An 18,153-nucleotide genomic window follows, 5' to 3' on the forward strand; every position below is an offset into this window, starting at 1 on the left:
ATCGCAGTATTGCGGTTCCTCAAAACACCAAAAATAGATCTACCATGTGATCCAGCTATACCACTCCTGAGTATTTACCAAAAATATTTCCTGTCAATCTGTCACACAGGTACCAGCACACCAGTATTTACTGCAGCTCTAGTCACAGTACTAAGGTAGGGAACCAACCCACCTTTCTTTAATTTTTTTAAAATTTGTACTTATTCAGTGTGTGTATGTGTGTGTGTGTGTGTGCTTGTGTGGTGTCTGCCTGTGGGTTCAGGTGTCAGTGAAGGTCAAAGGCATTGTTGCCTCACCTGGGTGCTGGGAACCAAATGTGGGTCCTGTGCAAGAGCAGTGTGTGCTCTTAACCACTAAGCCACCTCTCTAGCACCCAGTGAAAAAGAAAAACACAGCTGTGTTGAAATTTCATGGCTAGCTGCTGTTAAAAGCCAGCTGAGGTCCTTGATTTCCAGGTTTCCTGTGTATCTTGCTTTTCTTTGGATTGGCTAATTAAGTGGCCTTCTAAAAAGACAGGAAGGTGAGGGCCCTGTTGTGTGGTCAGTACATTGGGGTCTACATGACATGGACCACCAATGTTCCCCGGCCTCTGCCACAGACAGGACTCACCCGTGACTCTCAGATGTGCGCAGAAATGAAAAAGCAGTCAGAGAGCTTTCGATTTTGCTTCAGAGTCCTCAGTCGTTGATGGCAGAGTCATGACATGACTTTGTGGGTGGGACATAGTGTGGGTGGAAGATGTTAAAGAAGGGCCCGAGGAGGCAATTGGGAAGGCACAAATTCTCCGCTTCCTTAACATTCTTTCTACCTGAAAGGAGAGAAGCCTTGAAGGAGGGAGCATGAAGGATCTCAGTTCCAAAGTACTTTCTATGCTCAAAACACATGACATGCAGATTTTGAGACCTGGAAGCCAGGTGTGGTAGCACCAGCCTGTTAGCTTGACACTCGAGAGGTGGAGGCAGGAGAATCAGAACAAAATCGTTTGCGCTACAGTGAGTTCCAGGCCAGCCTGGGCAACATGGAAACCTGTCTTTTAAAAATAAAAGATTGGGAGACCTGGACAAATGTGAGTAAAAGAGCTGAGAGTGGGTGACAAGGTGATCCAGCACATTGCCAAGCTACGTGTGGACAGACAGAGCTTTGTAATATCTTTATCTTTATTCACCCCACAAACAAAATTTAAACAAGTAAAACAGGGTCCTTCCTAATTAGTTCTTTATCTTTCCTGGCTGTAATTTCCCCTACAACCTGTCATGCTCTCTTAAGTACCAGTCATACCTGGCTGGTAATCATTCAGTTAGCAGTTATACAATATTTACTATTTCCAGCTCACAGGCAAGTAAGAATGCATCATGTTAGGTAAATTAACATATTCACTGATTCTGATGTGCTTTCATGAACAGACATAGAAAATGTTATTTTCCCAGGGTGTAGTGCAACATGCCTGTAATCCCAGTTGTTAGGAGACTGAGGAAGGAGGATCACTATTTTGAGGCTAAACTGGTCTTTGTCTTCAGATCAGTCTTGGTCATTTGTGACAGAGAGTTAGGTATGGGAGGGCTCTGGGCGACAGAACAAAGGTAATTGGAGGAGGGTGGGAGCAGAGAGTAGAATAGTCTCCTGTTTGGGGGCAGGTCTTGCTATGATGCAGAGGCTGGTCTAATTTCTGATCTAAGTGATCATTACTATTTATTTATTTATTTATTTATTTATTTATTTATTTATTTATTTATTTTTGAGACAGAGTTTTGCTGTGTAGCCCTAGCTGTCCTGGAACTCACTCTGTAGACCAGGCTGGCCTCAAATTCACAGAGATCCACCTGCCTCTGCCTCCTGAATGCTGGGATTAAAGACATGTGCCACCTGGCCTGAATTTTTTAAAAAGATTTTTTATTTTTTTTTATGTGTATGTGTGTGTATGCCACATGTATGCAGGTACTCACTAAAGCCAGAAGAAGGCATCAGATCCCTTAGGGCTGAAGTTACATGCTATTGTGAGCAGCCCACTCTGGTGTTGGGAAATAAACTCCAGACCCCTGGAAGAGCAGCAAGTGCTTTAACTCATGACCCATCTCTCCAGACCCCTAATGATCCTGTTTTGATAGTGTACCCTGAGTTCTGGGATTGACTTGAACTTGACCTTACAATTCACTCTAGAAGTTTTTCTTTAATATATGTATGTGTTTCCTGGTATGAGTATCTTGGTATATGTGTTTGTACTCACTCATGTAGTTGCTTCTGTACTTGGGGAGACCAAAAGAAGGCACCACGTTTCCTCCACCTATTGTTTTGAGGCAGGGTCTCTCTCTGAACCTAGGGCTCATGTTTTCTCAGCTAGGATGGATGCCAGCAAACTCCAGTGATCCTCCTGTTCTGTCTCCACCCAACTAGGATCTGGTGTTATAGGTGCACACTGGAGCCTAGATTTATTACATAGTCCTGAGATCCAAATTCTGCTCCTCATGATTTCAAAGCAAGTGTTCTTAATCACTGGGCCATCTTTTTTTCTTGTGGAATAGTCCTTTACACTGTGTGAATATATGTTGCTGTGATTGATTTAATAAAGAAACTGACTGGCCAATAGCTGAACAGGATAAAGTTAGATGGGATAGCCAAACTGAGAATGATGAGAAGAAGAAAGGCAGAATCAGGAGAGTTGCCAGCAGATGCAGAGAGAAGCAAGATGGGCATGCTGTACTGAGAAAATGTACTAAGCCACATGGCAAAGCATAGATAAGAAATATGGGTTAATTAAATGTAAGAGTTAGCTAGTAACAAGCCTGAGCTATTGGCCAAGCATTTATAATTAATATTAAGCCTCTGTGTGGTTACTTGGGAGTGGCTTGCAGGACAGAAACTTTCACCTACACTCTCTAGGCCTCTAGTTGTTTTTTGTTTTTGTTCTTTTAAAGAGCTTTAGTGTGTGAGAGAAACCTGATGGGTGGATGGGAAAGAAAGCATTCAGGAAAATTACTGAAAATCCTATGTTTTCTCCTAGATGTACAGAATTCCACAGGGATAGAGAGAAGCTCATCTGTATACTGCTCTTGTAGAGGACCTGAGTTCCATTCCCAGGACTCATATCAAGAGGATCACCAAGTACCTGTAACTCCAGCTCCAGGGTATCTGATGTTCTCTTCTGGCCTTCTTAGGCAACTGCACTCATCTGTATATTACCTCTCCCCCACCACACACATACCCTCCTTCCTACACCACACACACACACACACACACACACACACACACACACACACAAAATAAATAAAATAAATCTTTTAAAAGTCACACATGAAAGGCTTGAGCAGTTTTGAAGTTACTTTTGATTGCACAGAAGGTCCTTCCAACCTACAAAGCTGTCTGGGATCATGACCATCTGCTGCTTGCATTCATTCAGGGCAAATATTCACGGAGCAGCGTGTACATGTGGTAACAAGCAGGACCCAACAAAATGGACCAGGGTCCTGTTCTGAAGCTCTGAATAAATATTAAATAAATAATTATTGAATTAAAAAGCAATGTGTACTTTGCAATAAAGAAGTATAGTGCCACAAGAGAGTTAAATTGGAGAACAGCCTTATATCTTTGGAACACAACTCACTCTTCACACTTCAAGGTCTTTGTTCACACTCTTTTATTTATTTATTTATTTATTTACTTACTTACTTATTTATGTTTTGTTTTTTGAGACAGGGTTTCTCTGTATACCTCTGGCTGTATACCTCTGTATACCGCCGCCGCCGCCGCCGCCGCCGCCGCCGCCACCACCACCACCACCAGGCACTTTGTTCACACTCTTAATGAAGTATTTTTCCTTTTTGATAGTGTACCCTATCAAACTCTTAATATACTGAAACACTCAAATGTCACCTTCAAGGTGTTATTTCAGGTCCTTAATTTAGGTTATTCCATCCTGACACATTGCTTGCAAGTCTATTATAATATGCAATTCATTCTATTGTGTAGGGACCAACTGTTCCAGGTTTCTGGTACTGAAGGATTTTCTGGGATGTTAAGAGTTTTTGTTGGATAGAGTGCTAAAACCTGAACTGTTCCAGGCAGACAACAGTGAAATGATAGTCATCCTAACCTACAGACAAGTTTGTCTCCTCTTTAACAACCAGTATTCCAGAGGGAAAGGAGCTCACACCTTCTCTCCATTCATGCAATGACTTGCACATAGAAATACTGGTAATAGGAGCTGGAGAGATGGCTCAGTGGTTAAGAGCACTGAAACATCTTGCAACTGTCTGTAACCCCAAGATCTGACACCCTCACCCAGACATACATGCTGGCAAAACACCAATGCACACAAAAATAAAAAAAATCCTGCTAATAGTGAGAATAATAGTTTATACTTGAGCCTTTACAACATGTCAGGTTCTGTGCTTGGATTCTTTTTTTTTTTTTTTTTTTTGGTTTTTCGAGACAGGGTTTCTCTGTGTAGCTTTGCGCCTTTTTTGGATCTCACTCTGTAGACCAGGCTGGCCTCGAACTCACGGAGATCCGCCTGGCTCTGCCTCCCGAGTGCTGGGATTAAAGGTGTGCGCCACCACCGCCCGGATTCTTACAACAACTAAATAAGACAAGCCATTTTCACTTCTGCAGAGAAAGTGATGCTAAGCCAGTTAACCTAGGATTTTGAAAGGTGGGATTGAAGAGAAGTCAACTGTTATCTATTATGCTAAACTTCTTGATTATTTTTTATTTCACCCTCAAAAATTATCTAAGATTTCAAAAACCACCGTTTGTGTGAATTACTGTATTGATAGTAACTATTAGAAATTAAATCATGGCCAGGCGGTGGTGGCACACGCCTTAATCCCAGCACTCGGGAGGCAGAGGCAGGCGGATCTCTGTGAGTTTGAGGCCAGCCTGGTCTACAAAGCGAGTTCCAGGAAAGGCGCAAAGCTACACAGAGAAACCCTGTCTCAAAAAACCAAAAAAAAAAAAAAAAATTAAAGTCATGAATAAAAAAATAACGGTTAAATATCAGCTCTCATTAATGTTAATTACACACCTTTTCTCTGTGTAACACTGGCTGTCCCGGCACTCTGCTCTGTAGACCAGGCTAGCCTCAAACTCGAAGTTCTGCCTGCCTCTGCTTTCTGAGTGCTGGGACTAAAGGCATGCACCAACACCGCCCGGCTTAATTACACATATTAAGTGAAGAAAAACAAAACAAAACAAACAAACAAAAACCCAACAACTACACTTTCCAAAACTTAAAAGATGTTATCGAACAGTGGCAAGTCGTTTAACATTCGGCTTAAATCTGGGTACATTCCCTCTATTGGTTATGTGCTGCACAATAGGGAACACTCCATGGCACACTGGTGAGAGAAAGTGAAAGTAACCTGTTAATAGGATTATGAGATTGTTTTACCTTTGGGGACTTGCCTCCCCACCCCCAATGTGTCGCGGAGACCCTCAGGAGCCCCTGAACACTTAAGAGGACCGGTGGTACTGCACGAAACAATAAAATGTGCGCTTAGATTTTTCATATCCTTGATGACAGGCATCAGAAGAGGTGTTTTCTTTAGGTACCGATGTCGGTTTTGTTTATAGGGTGTGTGTAGGAGAATACAGGAACATCAACCAACCAGAAAGAAGACAGTACAACTGGCATTTGCCCTCTAACCTCTGGCTCTTCCCGGGTCACCGACGCTGTGCGGACCCTGGACTACAATTCCCGGCAGAGCTCACGGTAAAGGGGCGTGTCAGCGGCCGCGCGGGGCCCGGGTGACTCCTACTGATGACGGAATGAAGGGGGCGTTCCTGTTGGGGGGGGGCAGGCGAGGTTCGCCGTTGGGGGAAGAAAGCATAAGGGGCGGGGTTTATCATTGGGTTAGCCAATGAGGTGCGGTCCAGAGGAAGGCGGGGGAAATGGGCGTGGTTGGATTTATTGCTAAAACGTTGTTGCGCTTACTAGCCCGGGAAGTATCAGGGTTTGGAGTTGGGGGTCGCCGACAGGCACCCCCACGGTCGGAATAAGGAGATGGCAGCGCGCTGGAGTAGCGAGAACGTGGTGGTGGAATTTCGGGACTCTCAGGTGAGCTGTGCGTGAATGGAGCTGCCTGGGCATGCGCCTTCAGTATCTTTCCCTTCCCCCCACCTTACGCCGTTTTATCCATCCCCTTGCCCAGAGTGGGGAGATGGACATGGTACTGACCTGGAGCTCTCTGAGTCAGAGAGCCCAGAGGAGCTTTGATACCTGCTCAGGACAGCTGCGACAGGCGTGTACGGGGTTTTAGGGTTCCACACGGGCTTATGGGTCTTGGGACACCGAGGCAGTAAGTGTTGAAGGGATTCTTCCCTTGTTTAAGGTAGTGAACTGGGAGGTGTCCACTCCCTGAGGCGGTCGGCTGCACTTGGTTACTTAGGGAAAGTTGCAGAACTTCTCTGAGCCCCAGGTAGTTGGACCAACCTCACCCTGTAACATTTTTGGGGTGAATTTGTGAAATACTGCTTTGCAGAGCCTCTGTTTTAGCCCCCGACCTAAGTAGTTGCTAATGTGGAAAATACTCTGTCATTGACAATATACATGTATTGCTTAGATTGGACACCTGTGTAGCCCATCCCTGACATCACTCTTTACCATCAGTTTTCTTACCTGTAGAAGGGAGGTCATTATACTTACAGGACTGGCGTGAGAATTTTATGAGGCTGCATGTTTTAAGATGTGTGGCACAGTAATGGACATGTGGCAGGCCTCAAAAGTTGTTAACATTGGGGGCCGGCAAGGTGACTCAGCTGGTAAAGGCACTTCCAAGCCTGCCAATCTGAGTTCAGTCCCCAGGACCCATGTATCAGAAAGCGAGAACCAGCTCCCGGAAGTTGTCCTCTTCCTTCCATATACATGCTGTGGCACACCCATACATAGTAAATAAATAAACATAATAAAAAGTATATCTTTAAAAAAAATGTTAGCAAGCCGGGTGGTGGTGGCGGCGGCGGCGGCGCACGCCTTTAATCCCAGCACTCGGGAGGCAGAGCCAGGCGGATCTCTGTGAGTTCGAGGCCAGCCTGGGCTACCAAGTGAGTTCCAGGAAAGGCACAAAGCTACACAGAGAAACCCTGTCTCGAAAAACAAAACAAAACAAAAAAAATGTTAGCATGAGCCTTGGAAATGTCTCAGGTAGTGGCTGTGCCAACAGGCCTGAAGACCTGAATTCTATTCCCAGTACCCACGTGGTGGAAGGACAGAGCCAGCTCCCAAAAGTTGTTCATTGACCTCTACACGTATGGCGAGGCATGTGTGCTCACACTCACATACACACAAAATAAATGAAAAAAAAAAAACTAATTTAAAAATTAAACAAAAGGCCAGGCAGTGATGTTGCTCCCCTTTAATCTCAGTACTGGGGAGGCAGAGGCAGGAGGATCTCTGAGTTCGAGGCCAGCCTGGTCTACAGAGTGAGTTCCAGGACAGCCAGGACTACACAGAGAAACCCTGCCTTGAAAAAAAAACCAAAACAACAACAAAAAAGTTTGCATTGTCTGAATAGTTTTTTTTTAAATCATTTTCCTTTTCTTTATTTAAATAAAAAAAATCTTATTATTATAGTGAGTGTATGATGTGCGTGAGTGTGGGTGCATAGAGATCAGAGGACAACCCTTGAGAGTCATTCTCTTCTACTGTGGGATTTGAGTATCCAGCTCAGGTCAACAGCCATGTCTAGCCAGAATCTTTATCCTATGGGCTATCTTGAAGGCACCCATTTAAAATGTTAGGTATATGGTTGTTTTGCCTGGATGTTTGTATGTGCACCATTTTGGTATCTGGTGACTGCAGAGGCCAGCAGAGGGCATGGAGTTGCAAACAGCGTGGGCTTCCATGTGGGTTCTGGGTATCTAACCTGTGTTCTCTGGAAGAGGAGGAACCAGTGCTTTTGACCACTGGGCCATCTCTCCAGCCATCCCTACCCCACCTCCACCCCACCCCCACCCCCTATTTTTTTTTTTTTTTGAGACAGGTCTCATGTGTAACCTCGGTTGCCCTGGAACTCATGTAGACCAGGCTGGCTTCAGAATCACTGAGATCCTCCTGCCTCTGTCTCCCAAGGCCTGGGATTAAAGGTGTGCACTACCATACCTGACCTCTTTTTTTTTAAGACAGAGTTTCATGTACCTACCCCAGGCTGACTTTGAGGTTGATATGTAGCTGAGAATGACCTTGAACTTCTGATCCTCCTGCCTGTACCTCCTGCATGTTGAGACCATTGGTGTGTATTACCACACGTAGTTTTATGCAGCACTCGGGGTTTTGTGCATGCTAGGCAAGCACAATACTAACTGAGCTACATCCCTGTAGCTTTATCATTTTTCTATACTGAGTCTTCCATATGCCAAGCTTTGTGTTAGGCAGTTTCTCTACCTATTCTTTTTCTACTTAACGAAAGAGCCATGCAGGCTAATTAGGTATTATCCTTTTATACCAAAAGGTGAAACTGACCCCTGTTTGGCTGATAGTGAGAGACTTGACTAAGGCCTCCTGTACGTGGCTGATAGCATTGGAATTTGGACAGTCTCTGACCTCAGAGCCCATTGTATTATTTCATCTCTTAACAGCTTGTAATGTGTCACACATAGGTCCATAATAAATACCACATCTCCCTTTCCTGATACCTAGGACATTTCTTAGCACTTTCTTTTTATTTATTCAACAACTGTTATTGAATACTCTCTTATATTTTTGGTTGTAATCCTAACCTAAGGCTGAGCCATCTCTCTAGCCCTGAATACTTCCTGTGTTTCATACTTATTCACTTGCTTATTTAATGAGGATTGATTGATTGATTGATTTCTATTTTTATGTTGGTGGTGTGCATGTATGTGTGTACGCATGTTTTTGCATGTGTATACACATGTGTAGGTGCGCATGCAGGTGGAGGCCCAAGGTTGATGTCAGGAATCGTTCTGATTGCTTTTCCACATTTTTCGCCATATTTTTTTTTTGTTTTTGTTTTTGTTTTTTGTTTTTTGTTTTTCGAGACAGGGTTTCTCTGTGTAGCTTTGCGCCTTTCCTGGGACTCACTTGGTAGCCCAGGCTGGCCTCGAACTCACAGAGATCCGCCTGGCTCTGCCTCCCGAGTGCTGGGATTAAAGGCGTGCGCCACCACCGCCCGGCACTTTTCCACATTTTTCATTGAGACAGGGTCTCTCAATGAAGTCCAGAGCTTGCCAGTATGGCTACCCTTGCTCTGGGGGTCCTCTAGCTTAGCCTTCCAAGGCTAGAATTAGAGGCAGGCTACCGTACCCATCCCATGTTTATGTGGGTTTCTGGGGATCTGAACCTTGGTCCTCATGATTGCAAGCAAGTATTTTAACTGCTTAGCCATTCCCCCAGCACCACCCCCTTTTAAATATAAGGATTTATTGAGCTCCTACTGGGTGCATATTGTGCTAGGCACAGTGTTGATCTACAGTTGGTTTACACTGAGGGAAATCTAGATCACAGTAAGTGAGTGATGTGAGTCATCTTAAAACCTCGTCCTGTCTTTTGCTGTGAGGATTAATATGTGAAGGAGCCGCCCATAATAATGGTGCCCTCTGATAAGTAGTTGCCGTGACGAGTTTGACCAGCAGCTTTTTGGACTGAGGGATCTTGAAACCCTTGGTGCTGTCAGAATTGTCAGTGTGAGGCCTGCTTTCCCGAGGGAGGTGCCGGAGTCTTAGGGAAAAGCATTGCCGTTACCCTTCTTGTTAATTGCTTTCACCGGGGATCAGGACAGAACTGAGCATGTATCATGTGTCTAAGCCTGCTAATTTGGAAGATGCTAATCTAGAAATCTTGAATTCTCACAGAAACCCAGGAAGTCTCACTCCTGTTTCTTTATAGAGATGTAACCGAAGAGACCTGCAGAGAAGGTGCTGACACCTAGGTTGGAGTGCTATGAAGTAGGAGCAAATAATTAAGCCTAAGCAGCAGTTGGCATGGCAGGAGAATAAAGGAGATTGGGTAATTTAACTGCCTTGTGGGAGTTTCTGTTTTTCCTTCGGATTTTTCTATTTAGTTGAAGGGTGTATCTATAGTATGAATTTGCCTATTTTTTTTTCTGATGCTGATTGGCAAGAGGCAGAAACCTATTTTTATTAATTTTCTACTACATAGAAAGAAAAAGTCAATACTTCATGTTGCCTCACCGAAAAAGATGGCCAGAATAGTAAACCTCTCAAAATGCTCCACATTCTTTTTGTTTGTTTGCTCGTTTTTTCTTTTTGAGGCAGAATTTCTCTGTGTAACCACCCTGGCTGTCCTGGGGCTCCCTCTGTAGAGCAGGCTGGCCTCAAACTCACAGAGATATGCCTGCCTCTGCCTCCCGAGTGCTGGGATCAAAGGTGTGTGCCACTGTTACTACCACCTGGTACCATATTCTTATTTTATATTCTAAAAGATAATTTTAGTAGTCTGTGGTGGTTTGAATGAGAATGACTCCCAGACTTATATGTTTGAATGTTTGGTCCCCAGTTGGTGGAACTGTTTGGAAAGGATTAGGAGGTGTGGCCTTGGAGGAAGTGTGTCACTGCGGGCCAGCCTTGAGGTTTCAAAAGCCCATGTCATTTCCAGTTAGCTTTCTCTGCCTCCTGCTTGTGGTTTAAGATGTAAGCTTTCACCAGTCTGTGGTGGCGCACGCCTTTAATCCCAGCACTGTGGTGGCAGAGGCAGGCGGATCTCTGTGAGTTCGAGGCCAGCCTGGACTACAGAGCGAGATCCAGGACAGCCAGGGCTGCACAGACAAAACCTGTCTTGAACCTACTCTTCCACCCCCAAAGACGTGAGCTCTCAGCTACTGTTACAGCACCATGCCTGCTTGCCTGTTGCCACACTCCCTGCCATGATGGTCATGGACTCTAGCCCTCTGAAGTCATAAGCCCCAAATGAAATGCTTTCTCTTATAAATTACCTGGGTCATGGTGTTTTGTCACAGTGATTGAAAAGTAACTAAGACACAGGCCAAAGAGTTTGCCGTCAAGGTGATGACCTGAATTTGGTCCCCAGGGCTCACATGGTAGAAGTAGAGAACTGACTCCTGACTTCTACGTAGGCCCTGTGGCTATGCACTTGCTGTCCCCAACACACACAAATAAGTAAATGGAATTTTTAGAAATTTAAAAATTACTTTAGGGCTAGGGGGATGTAGCTAATGAGAGAGTGCTTACCTGGCATGCTTGAGGCCCTAGTTTTTTTTAAAGTTTGTTTCTACTTTATTAATTATTATTGTTATTATCTTTGTAATCCATCTGTCTTTACCTCCTTAGCACTGGGATTACAAGCATGTGCTACAATGTCTGGCCATTAAGAACAAATAACAAAAGGACCAGAGGACCCAGGTTTGATTTCCAGCACCCATATGACAGCTCACAACTGTCTGTGTGAGTGCAGGTGCACACGTGCCATAGCACATGTGTGGTCAGGTGACAACTTTTTTTTTTCCCTTTGGCTTTTTGAGACAGGATTTCTCCATGTAACAGCCCCTTGCTTTGTAGACCAGGCTGGTTTTGAACTCACAGAGGCCTGCCTGCCTCTGTCTCCCAAGCACTGGAGTCAAAGGTGTGCGCTACCACTCCTGCCTCAGATGACAACTTTTAGGCATCAGTCTGTTCTTGCACGCGCAGTCTGGGGCACTAACTCAAGTCTTCAGGTTTGCCCACAAGCACCGTTGTGTCTTTTTTAAGTTCAGCGAAGGGCTGCTCAGCTCCTGGTGGGCTTCGCGTAGGGTTCGAGGATCTTGGAAATCCGGTGGTCTCACAATCACACAGAATGATGATTGAGAACAACAGAAGGGCAAGGAAGCCAAGTTTCCTTGAGAAGTAGAGTAAGAGCTTCCTCCAGTAGGGAAGGATCTCAAAATGTCGTGTCATCTGGTTACCCCAGCTCTTTTGTGTGGAGTCTCATTGGTTCAGCCTGTATATAAATTAGGCATTGATTTGGGATGAACCTGGGAACACACACACACACACACACACACACACACACACACACACACACTTTTTTTTATGTGTATGTGTATCTGTAAGTGTGTATGTGCACATGCACGTAGAGGCCAGAGGTCGCCCTTGGGTTTTGATCCTCAGGAACAGTCCACCTGTCCTTCCTTCATTATCACTAGGATTACAAGCATGTGCTACCATACCTGGCTGTTAAAAACAAAAACAAAACAAACAAACAAAAAAGCCCCAGGGACCCAGGTTTGATTTCCAGCACCCATATGATAGCTCACAACTGTCTGTAACTCTACTTCCAGAGGATTGAACAACTTCTGGCCTCTTCCACTGGACACGCACATGGTGCACAGGCAAAAATACACAGAAATAAAATAATAATAAAAATTGGTGTGTGCATGCTGGCGCACCTGTTTGTATACACATGCATGCGGATGCCCGCAGAGGCCAGAAGAGGGTATCAAATTCCCTGGACCAAGAGAGTTGCAGGAGGTTGTGAGCCCTCTGGGAATTGAACCCAGGTCCTTTGGAAGAGCAGCCAGTGCTCTTAACCTCTGAGCCATCTCTCCAGCCCCTGGCATACTACCTTTCTAAGCTTCAGTTTCTTCATCCATAAAGCGAGGCAAACACTAGGCACTTGTGCTGCCCGGAGCACCCCCAGGATGATGAGAAAGTACAGTGAAAGTCTACAAAATAAAATCAAAGAGCAAAGTCACAGGGGGTAGAGATTGGATAAAAGGAGCCCCGGGCTCCCTGGGGTCCTTTGGTGTGGAGTCACACAGGACATTAATTCTGCCAGTGTTAGTGCCCGAAGTATTGTTTGGATCCTGGTCGATTAGGGATTACAACATGTACCATGAGTGCAGACCCTCCTCAGGAAGAAAGTGAGCTCAAGAGTAGCCACAGGAAGTCACTCTTAGCAGCTGGTGTGAACAGTCCCAAAATCCAGATTTCAGACAGAAGCCAAGAGCTGTGATTACAGGGAAGCCTTCCTAAGGCTAGCCTCAGGCCTGCTGCCCTTCCTCTTCCCGGACACTTCATTTGTAGAGTAGTAGCTGTGAGGATATCTGTGCAGCGCACTTAGCGCAGTGGCCAACGTATTCTAAGTGTTTAATCTGTGTTGTTAGTACATTAGAAATCTGACCTAAGGAAGAAACGAATGTGTCTTCATGTGAATGGAATCATATCACATGTAGTCTCTGTGACTGAGTTCTTTCACACTTTTCAATGTTCATCCATGCTTGTAGTATGTCAGAGTTTCATTCCTTTTTATGGTTAAGTATAGTCCATTGTATGTCTATATAACATCTTATTCATCCACTCTTCAATTGTTGGACATTTGAATTGTTTCCACTTCAGGGGTACAATGAGTAATGTTGCTATGAACATTAATGTACTAGTTTTTCTATAGCATAAGCGTTTAAGACTTAAATTGGCTAGGCCGTAGTGATGCATGCCTTTAATCCCAGCACTCGGGAAGCAGAGGTAGATGGACCTCTGAGTTCTAGGACAGCCAGGGCTGCATAGAGAAACCCTGTCTTGAAAAACAAAACAAAAAAGACTTAAATTGCCTTTAACACCAGATACTCATTGAATTAATATATTATTTAATACCATGTGCTAGGCATTGTGCTTACAAATTGATCTTTACCTTTAAGGAAATTGCAGTCTAATGGAGGAAATGTACTAGTATATAAATACTATTACAGTATCTCAAGTGTTAGGAAAAGAGAAACCCTAGGTTGTGGGGCGTTTACCCAAACGCCCCCACAGTTCCCCAGAGTTTTCTTGAGTGCGAGCAGCAGGAAATATTAGATAGAAGGATTTATTGCGAAGAATATCGCGGAGATAAACAGATAGAAAATAAAGGATAGCCTCGAGAGGGCCTGGAACCTATTCCAACGGGCCCCGACTGTCTCTGCCCCAGGGTTTTTATAGAGACACCAAGGGGTGGAGCAAAAGACCTCCTCCCCCAGCACAGGCAAGTGCAGACCATCTCAGACACCTGCACTCAGGCCCGTGGTCTAATCATCCTCTATGTGGACCTGCTGGGTAAAGCCACGAGGAACCCGAGAACGGGCTCCCACAGGTCCCCCTTTCTTAATATATAAAAAAATAACTATAATGGCTTACAGCAATCTCCATAGCTGTTACACCTCCCAGTATGGGAGTAGAGGATGATATAGATGGCATTTCTCTTTTGAATTAGGTCCAAGGTGACTGACTACAGCAGTCTTAGCTGCCTCAAGCCCTTTCTAAGCCAAAAACTCTTAAGGCAACTACAAACTTAAAGAATCCCTTAGCTTCATCATTACCATTAACAGGTTAACATAAATATTGCTATACATAGCCACAATTCTCTGTCTTACAACTCAAAGCAAACTCTTAACAGAACCATTTGAATTAGCATATATGGTGCTATATATAGTTAACAATTTTCTCCGTCTTACAACTTTAACTCAATCATTTGAATTTTCTTGTTAACAAAACATAGGAAAAACTTCGATGTATTCACATCAAACTTAAATATTTCCTTAACTCCACAAAACCAGGGTGCGTTAATATCAACAGGGTTCTGCAATCATAATTCAATCTCATAGCTCCTCCTTTTCTTTATAATTTTTTAAAGAAAACCTCAAACCTAGTTAGAAGAAACTCATACAATTCCTACAAACCCATATTGAAAAGCAGTCTTCTCAATCTAACCATTAACACTTTGAAAACTTAGCAAAACATCCAAAAGCAGTTTCTTAATAAAACTCTTTATACTTTAAAAGTAGTCTCTTAATATACCCCATTTGCATTTCTTACTAACAAAAACATGACATTAATCCACTCAAACAACTTTTGAAATTAGACTAAGGAATATTAACTCTCCCCCTTTTCTTTATAATTTAAGCAAAATCTCAAGCCTAGTTAGAAAACCCAAACTTCTGTTTAAACAGTTCCGTTTGTAACACAAACCAGTTCCATAAGTAATTCCATTTTACATAAACAGTTCCACAAAACAATTCATGAATCACCAGTTAATAAAGCATATATGCATACACAAAACTGCATCTTGATTCTAGGTAGAAATAAATTTCTTCATTTAAACAGTTCCATTTTTAACCCAATTCCAGCAAACAGTTCTAGGTCATTACTATGAATAAACTCAAAATTGTCCCATTGCATGAAATCTCTATTGTTCATTTCATTTCTTAAGTCCCAAAATTCAAATGATAAATTCTGGTACGAGCCTTGCAAATATGAAGAAATCCATAACCAAAATCTTTGTAGTTTTATCTCATTTTAAGTTCAAAAAGTTCAAACAAGAAATAAATTCTAGTATCAGGCTTTCACTTCCAAATATGAAGAGATGGTTTTCAACCAAAACTTTTTGCCGTTAACAATTTTACTTCAAACAAGCGTCTCTGCAACTTTTGTTCTCACAGACAGAGACCTTTTTAGGTACAGTAGTAGTCTAAACTGCACCGTTTTTTGATGTTAGCTCAGGTTTTTCTGTGTTGCGTCGATTTTCCACGGATCTCAGCTGCGGATACCTTGTGCTGGTTCTGGCGTCCGCCATTCTTAGCTTCTTAGCGGCTTCTGGAGCTTTTGAAACCATTCAGACTGCCTGCTTTGCAGTCTACTAGGACACTACCTTCTGTGTGTCTCAGGTTCTTTCACCATATACATTAAGAATAGACTCACACTTAACATTTACACTTTACAAACTCACATATAACCTTTTGCCTTGCAAAGCATTCACATTCAACATCTACATTTTACAAACTCACATATAACGTATTAACATCTACTTATTTATACTCCTTAAGGAAACCATAGAACTACTTTAGCAAATATATTTATTTCTTATGTTCATTCTATCTTATTTCTTATTTAAACTTACATTTACAACTAGCATCTTTACTTCTTACAGGCTTATTACTACATGTCTTAAGACTACATTAGATACTTCTTGCAAGCTTATATTCTTATAGGAACTCTATAGATCTATTTTACAAACTTATATAGGTCTACCATTAGCATATATTTAACTTAGCAAACACCTAAAGATTTCTTAACACAGATCTAACAAGACAATAATTTCTACAAACTCACATATCTTATTTTCATCTTTTTCTATTTCTTACTCTTAATTATCACTATCTCTATTAGAAAGATTCTCTCAACTAGACAGGAAGTACGTACATCATTGCTAACGTTTAGAGTGTATAGTCAGCTTTGTTATAAAGCACTGGGATTTAGTGAGTGTTGTTATAGAATTGTGATAGTTGTTGCTAGGGGACTGTAACCTTCCCAGGATGACGCCACACTCCAAAGTTGCTAGTTCTCTCAGCCGTTCCGGACCCAGCAGAGATGCACTGTCAGCGGTAGACGGTGTTTAACTAGAGGCTGTCCCTTCACCCAAATTCATAATAGTTCCCCTAAGTGCTTCAATTCAGACAAACGTTTCTATTACAGCAGTACTCTTGGTTTGTTCTACCGAAAAACTTCCCTTCACGCTGACGGTGAAATTACCGTATTTAGCTGCTGTAAGCTCTTTGCCAAATATCGCACAGTTATTAGGTGATATAAAGTATTTTTCCAAAGGAGCTAGTAAAGCCAAAAGCGGCACAGCTCCGAACTCTATTTCCTCACTGTTTGCATTAACCAGTGACAAAACCTCAGAAACACTAATTGAGCCACTTTCATTCTGGTTCCATTGTAGGATCATCATTGGAGCTGACCTTTCTTCGTTCCAAGCTCCTTACGAAACGCTCCGGTAATCACCGAGCTTCATTCTCCTCTTGTGAAAAAACACAAACATGTCCTCGACCCCATATTAACACAGGATCGGGACCCTTCCACAATCCCGAGCAGGGATCTTTCCATTTCGCATTACCCTCAGCTAAAGGACCAGGAAGATTGGAGTGAACTCTAATATGGCCCACAAAGCATGGCAGCTTTCTTTTGTAGATAGCATAAGTTTCCTTCATATCTAAGACAACGTTCAGTGTATAAACTGCTCTCTCTTGCTTTAAGGATTTTAAAGTGGCTTGTTTGATCTTATAGGTAGCTTTCTGTCATCCAACTACCGTTAAAACTTTGCACAGCTATTAGGGTAAATAAGTCATTTTACCAACCCCCAAACCACGAAGTGCCTAGTTCCATATCCTTTCAATGTTTCATTGGAACTGACACTTAAAACTCTTAGATGATTTTCCTCCTTATTCTTTTAAAAGCTGTATTTTAAAGTTTACCATGAACGTATTTTCGAGCTGACAAAAGTGTTTCAGGGCAATGTCGCCATCTTTAGCAGAAAAACTACCTTTCCCAGAATGCATTTCCCTTATATCAGTCCATAATAATATCAGTCCCATATCAGTCCCTTATATATTTTCCCATCAGTCATTTCCCATAGTTCTTTTCGGGTCTGAGAGTCAACTTTTAAGTTTTTACCAGACTTGCTTACAAATTCTTGCCCGGGAGGTTTGAACAAAGTTTTTTGCTTTTGCAACGGGAGATTTGAACAGGCATTTTACATTTTCAATTATGGGACATTGGGAGGTTTCTGGTCTCTCTTCAGCTGGCTTTAACAGGTGTCTCTCCTTTAATTGACACTGGCCCCCAAATCAGAACTGCACCTGCCTCATTAGCACGCATTGAGGTGGGCAATTTCTGATAGCAACTTTCCTCGGGGCTTGTGTTTTAGCCAGTCAGTGAAAAACAAGATCACATACAACAGCTTTTCCATAGCTCCTTCAGAGAGATTTTCTCCCACTGATCTATCTCATTTTGCTCGTTCCTTTCTTCCCCAGATGCAGAGCTTCAGGTATCTGTCTGCGGCTCTGTTCCCCTCCTAGCTGCTTTTGGAGGTAGGGGCCTTTTTTCTCCCCCGGAATCTGCCTCAAATTCTAGCAGCTTTTCACAGGTCATGTATTTTCTGGGGAGGAATATGTCCCTTCTGTTTCTTCGGAGTCTTTTTCCCAGAGAGTTCCCAGTTGGGTCTCAGTTTATCCCCTCGACACTAGAGTGGTGGCTTTCCCTGCTACTGAAGGTAGGGGCTTTGTCCATTTCTGTTTTCGGGGTCTGTGTGGTTTGCGTACAGACTGAAAATCTAACAAGGGAGGTTTTTGCCATTTCTAAACCCCCATTAGCACAGGTGTTTTGCCTCATCAGGCCTTCACCTGGCCCAGTCCCCCAGTGGGTTGCATTTGCTTGTCT

General features: G+C 43.1%; 1 protein-coding gene across 1 annotated transcript in view; it reads left to right on the top strand.

Annotated features, from left to right (window-relative positions):
* Positions 1-5,812: 5,812 nt before the first annotated feature.
* Wdr59 (WD repeat domain 59) overlaps positions 5,813-18,153 on the top strand; it is a 79,621-nt gene continuing 67,280 nt past the window's right edge. Inside the window, exon 1 of the mRNA XM_059263983.1 lies at positions 5,813-6,049. Within this exon, the coding sequence (XP_059119966.1) occupies positions 5,996-6,049 (54 nt within the window). The 5' untranslated portion in view covers positions 5,813-5,995. The remainder of the gene's footprint in view (positions 6,050-18,153) is intronic.

Source organism: Peromyscus eremicus, chromosome 5, assembly GCF_949786415.1.
Source record: "Peromyscus eremicus chromosome 5, PerEre_H2_v1, whole genome shotgun sequence".
Taxonomy (NCBI): domain Eukaryota; kingdom Metazoa; phylum Chordata; class Mammalia; order Rodentia; family Cricetidae; genus Peromyscus; species Peromyscus eremicus.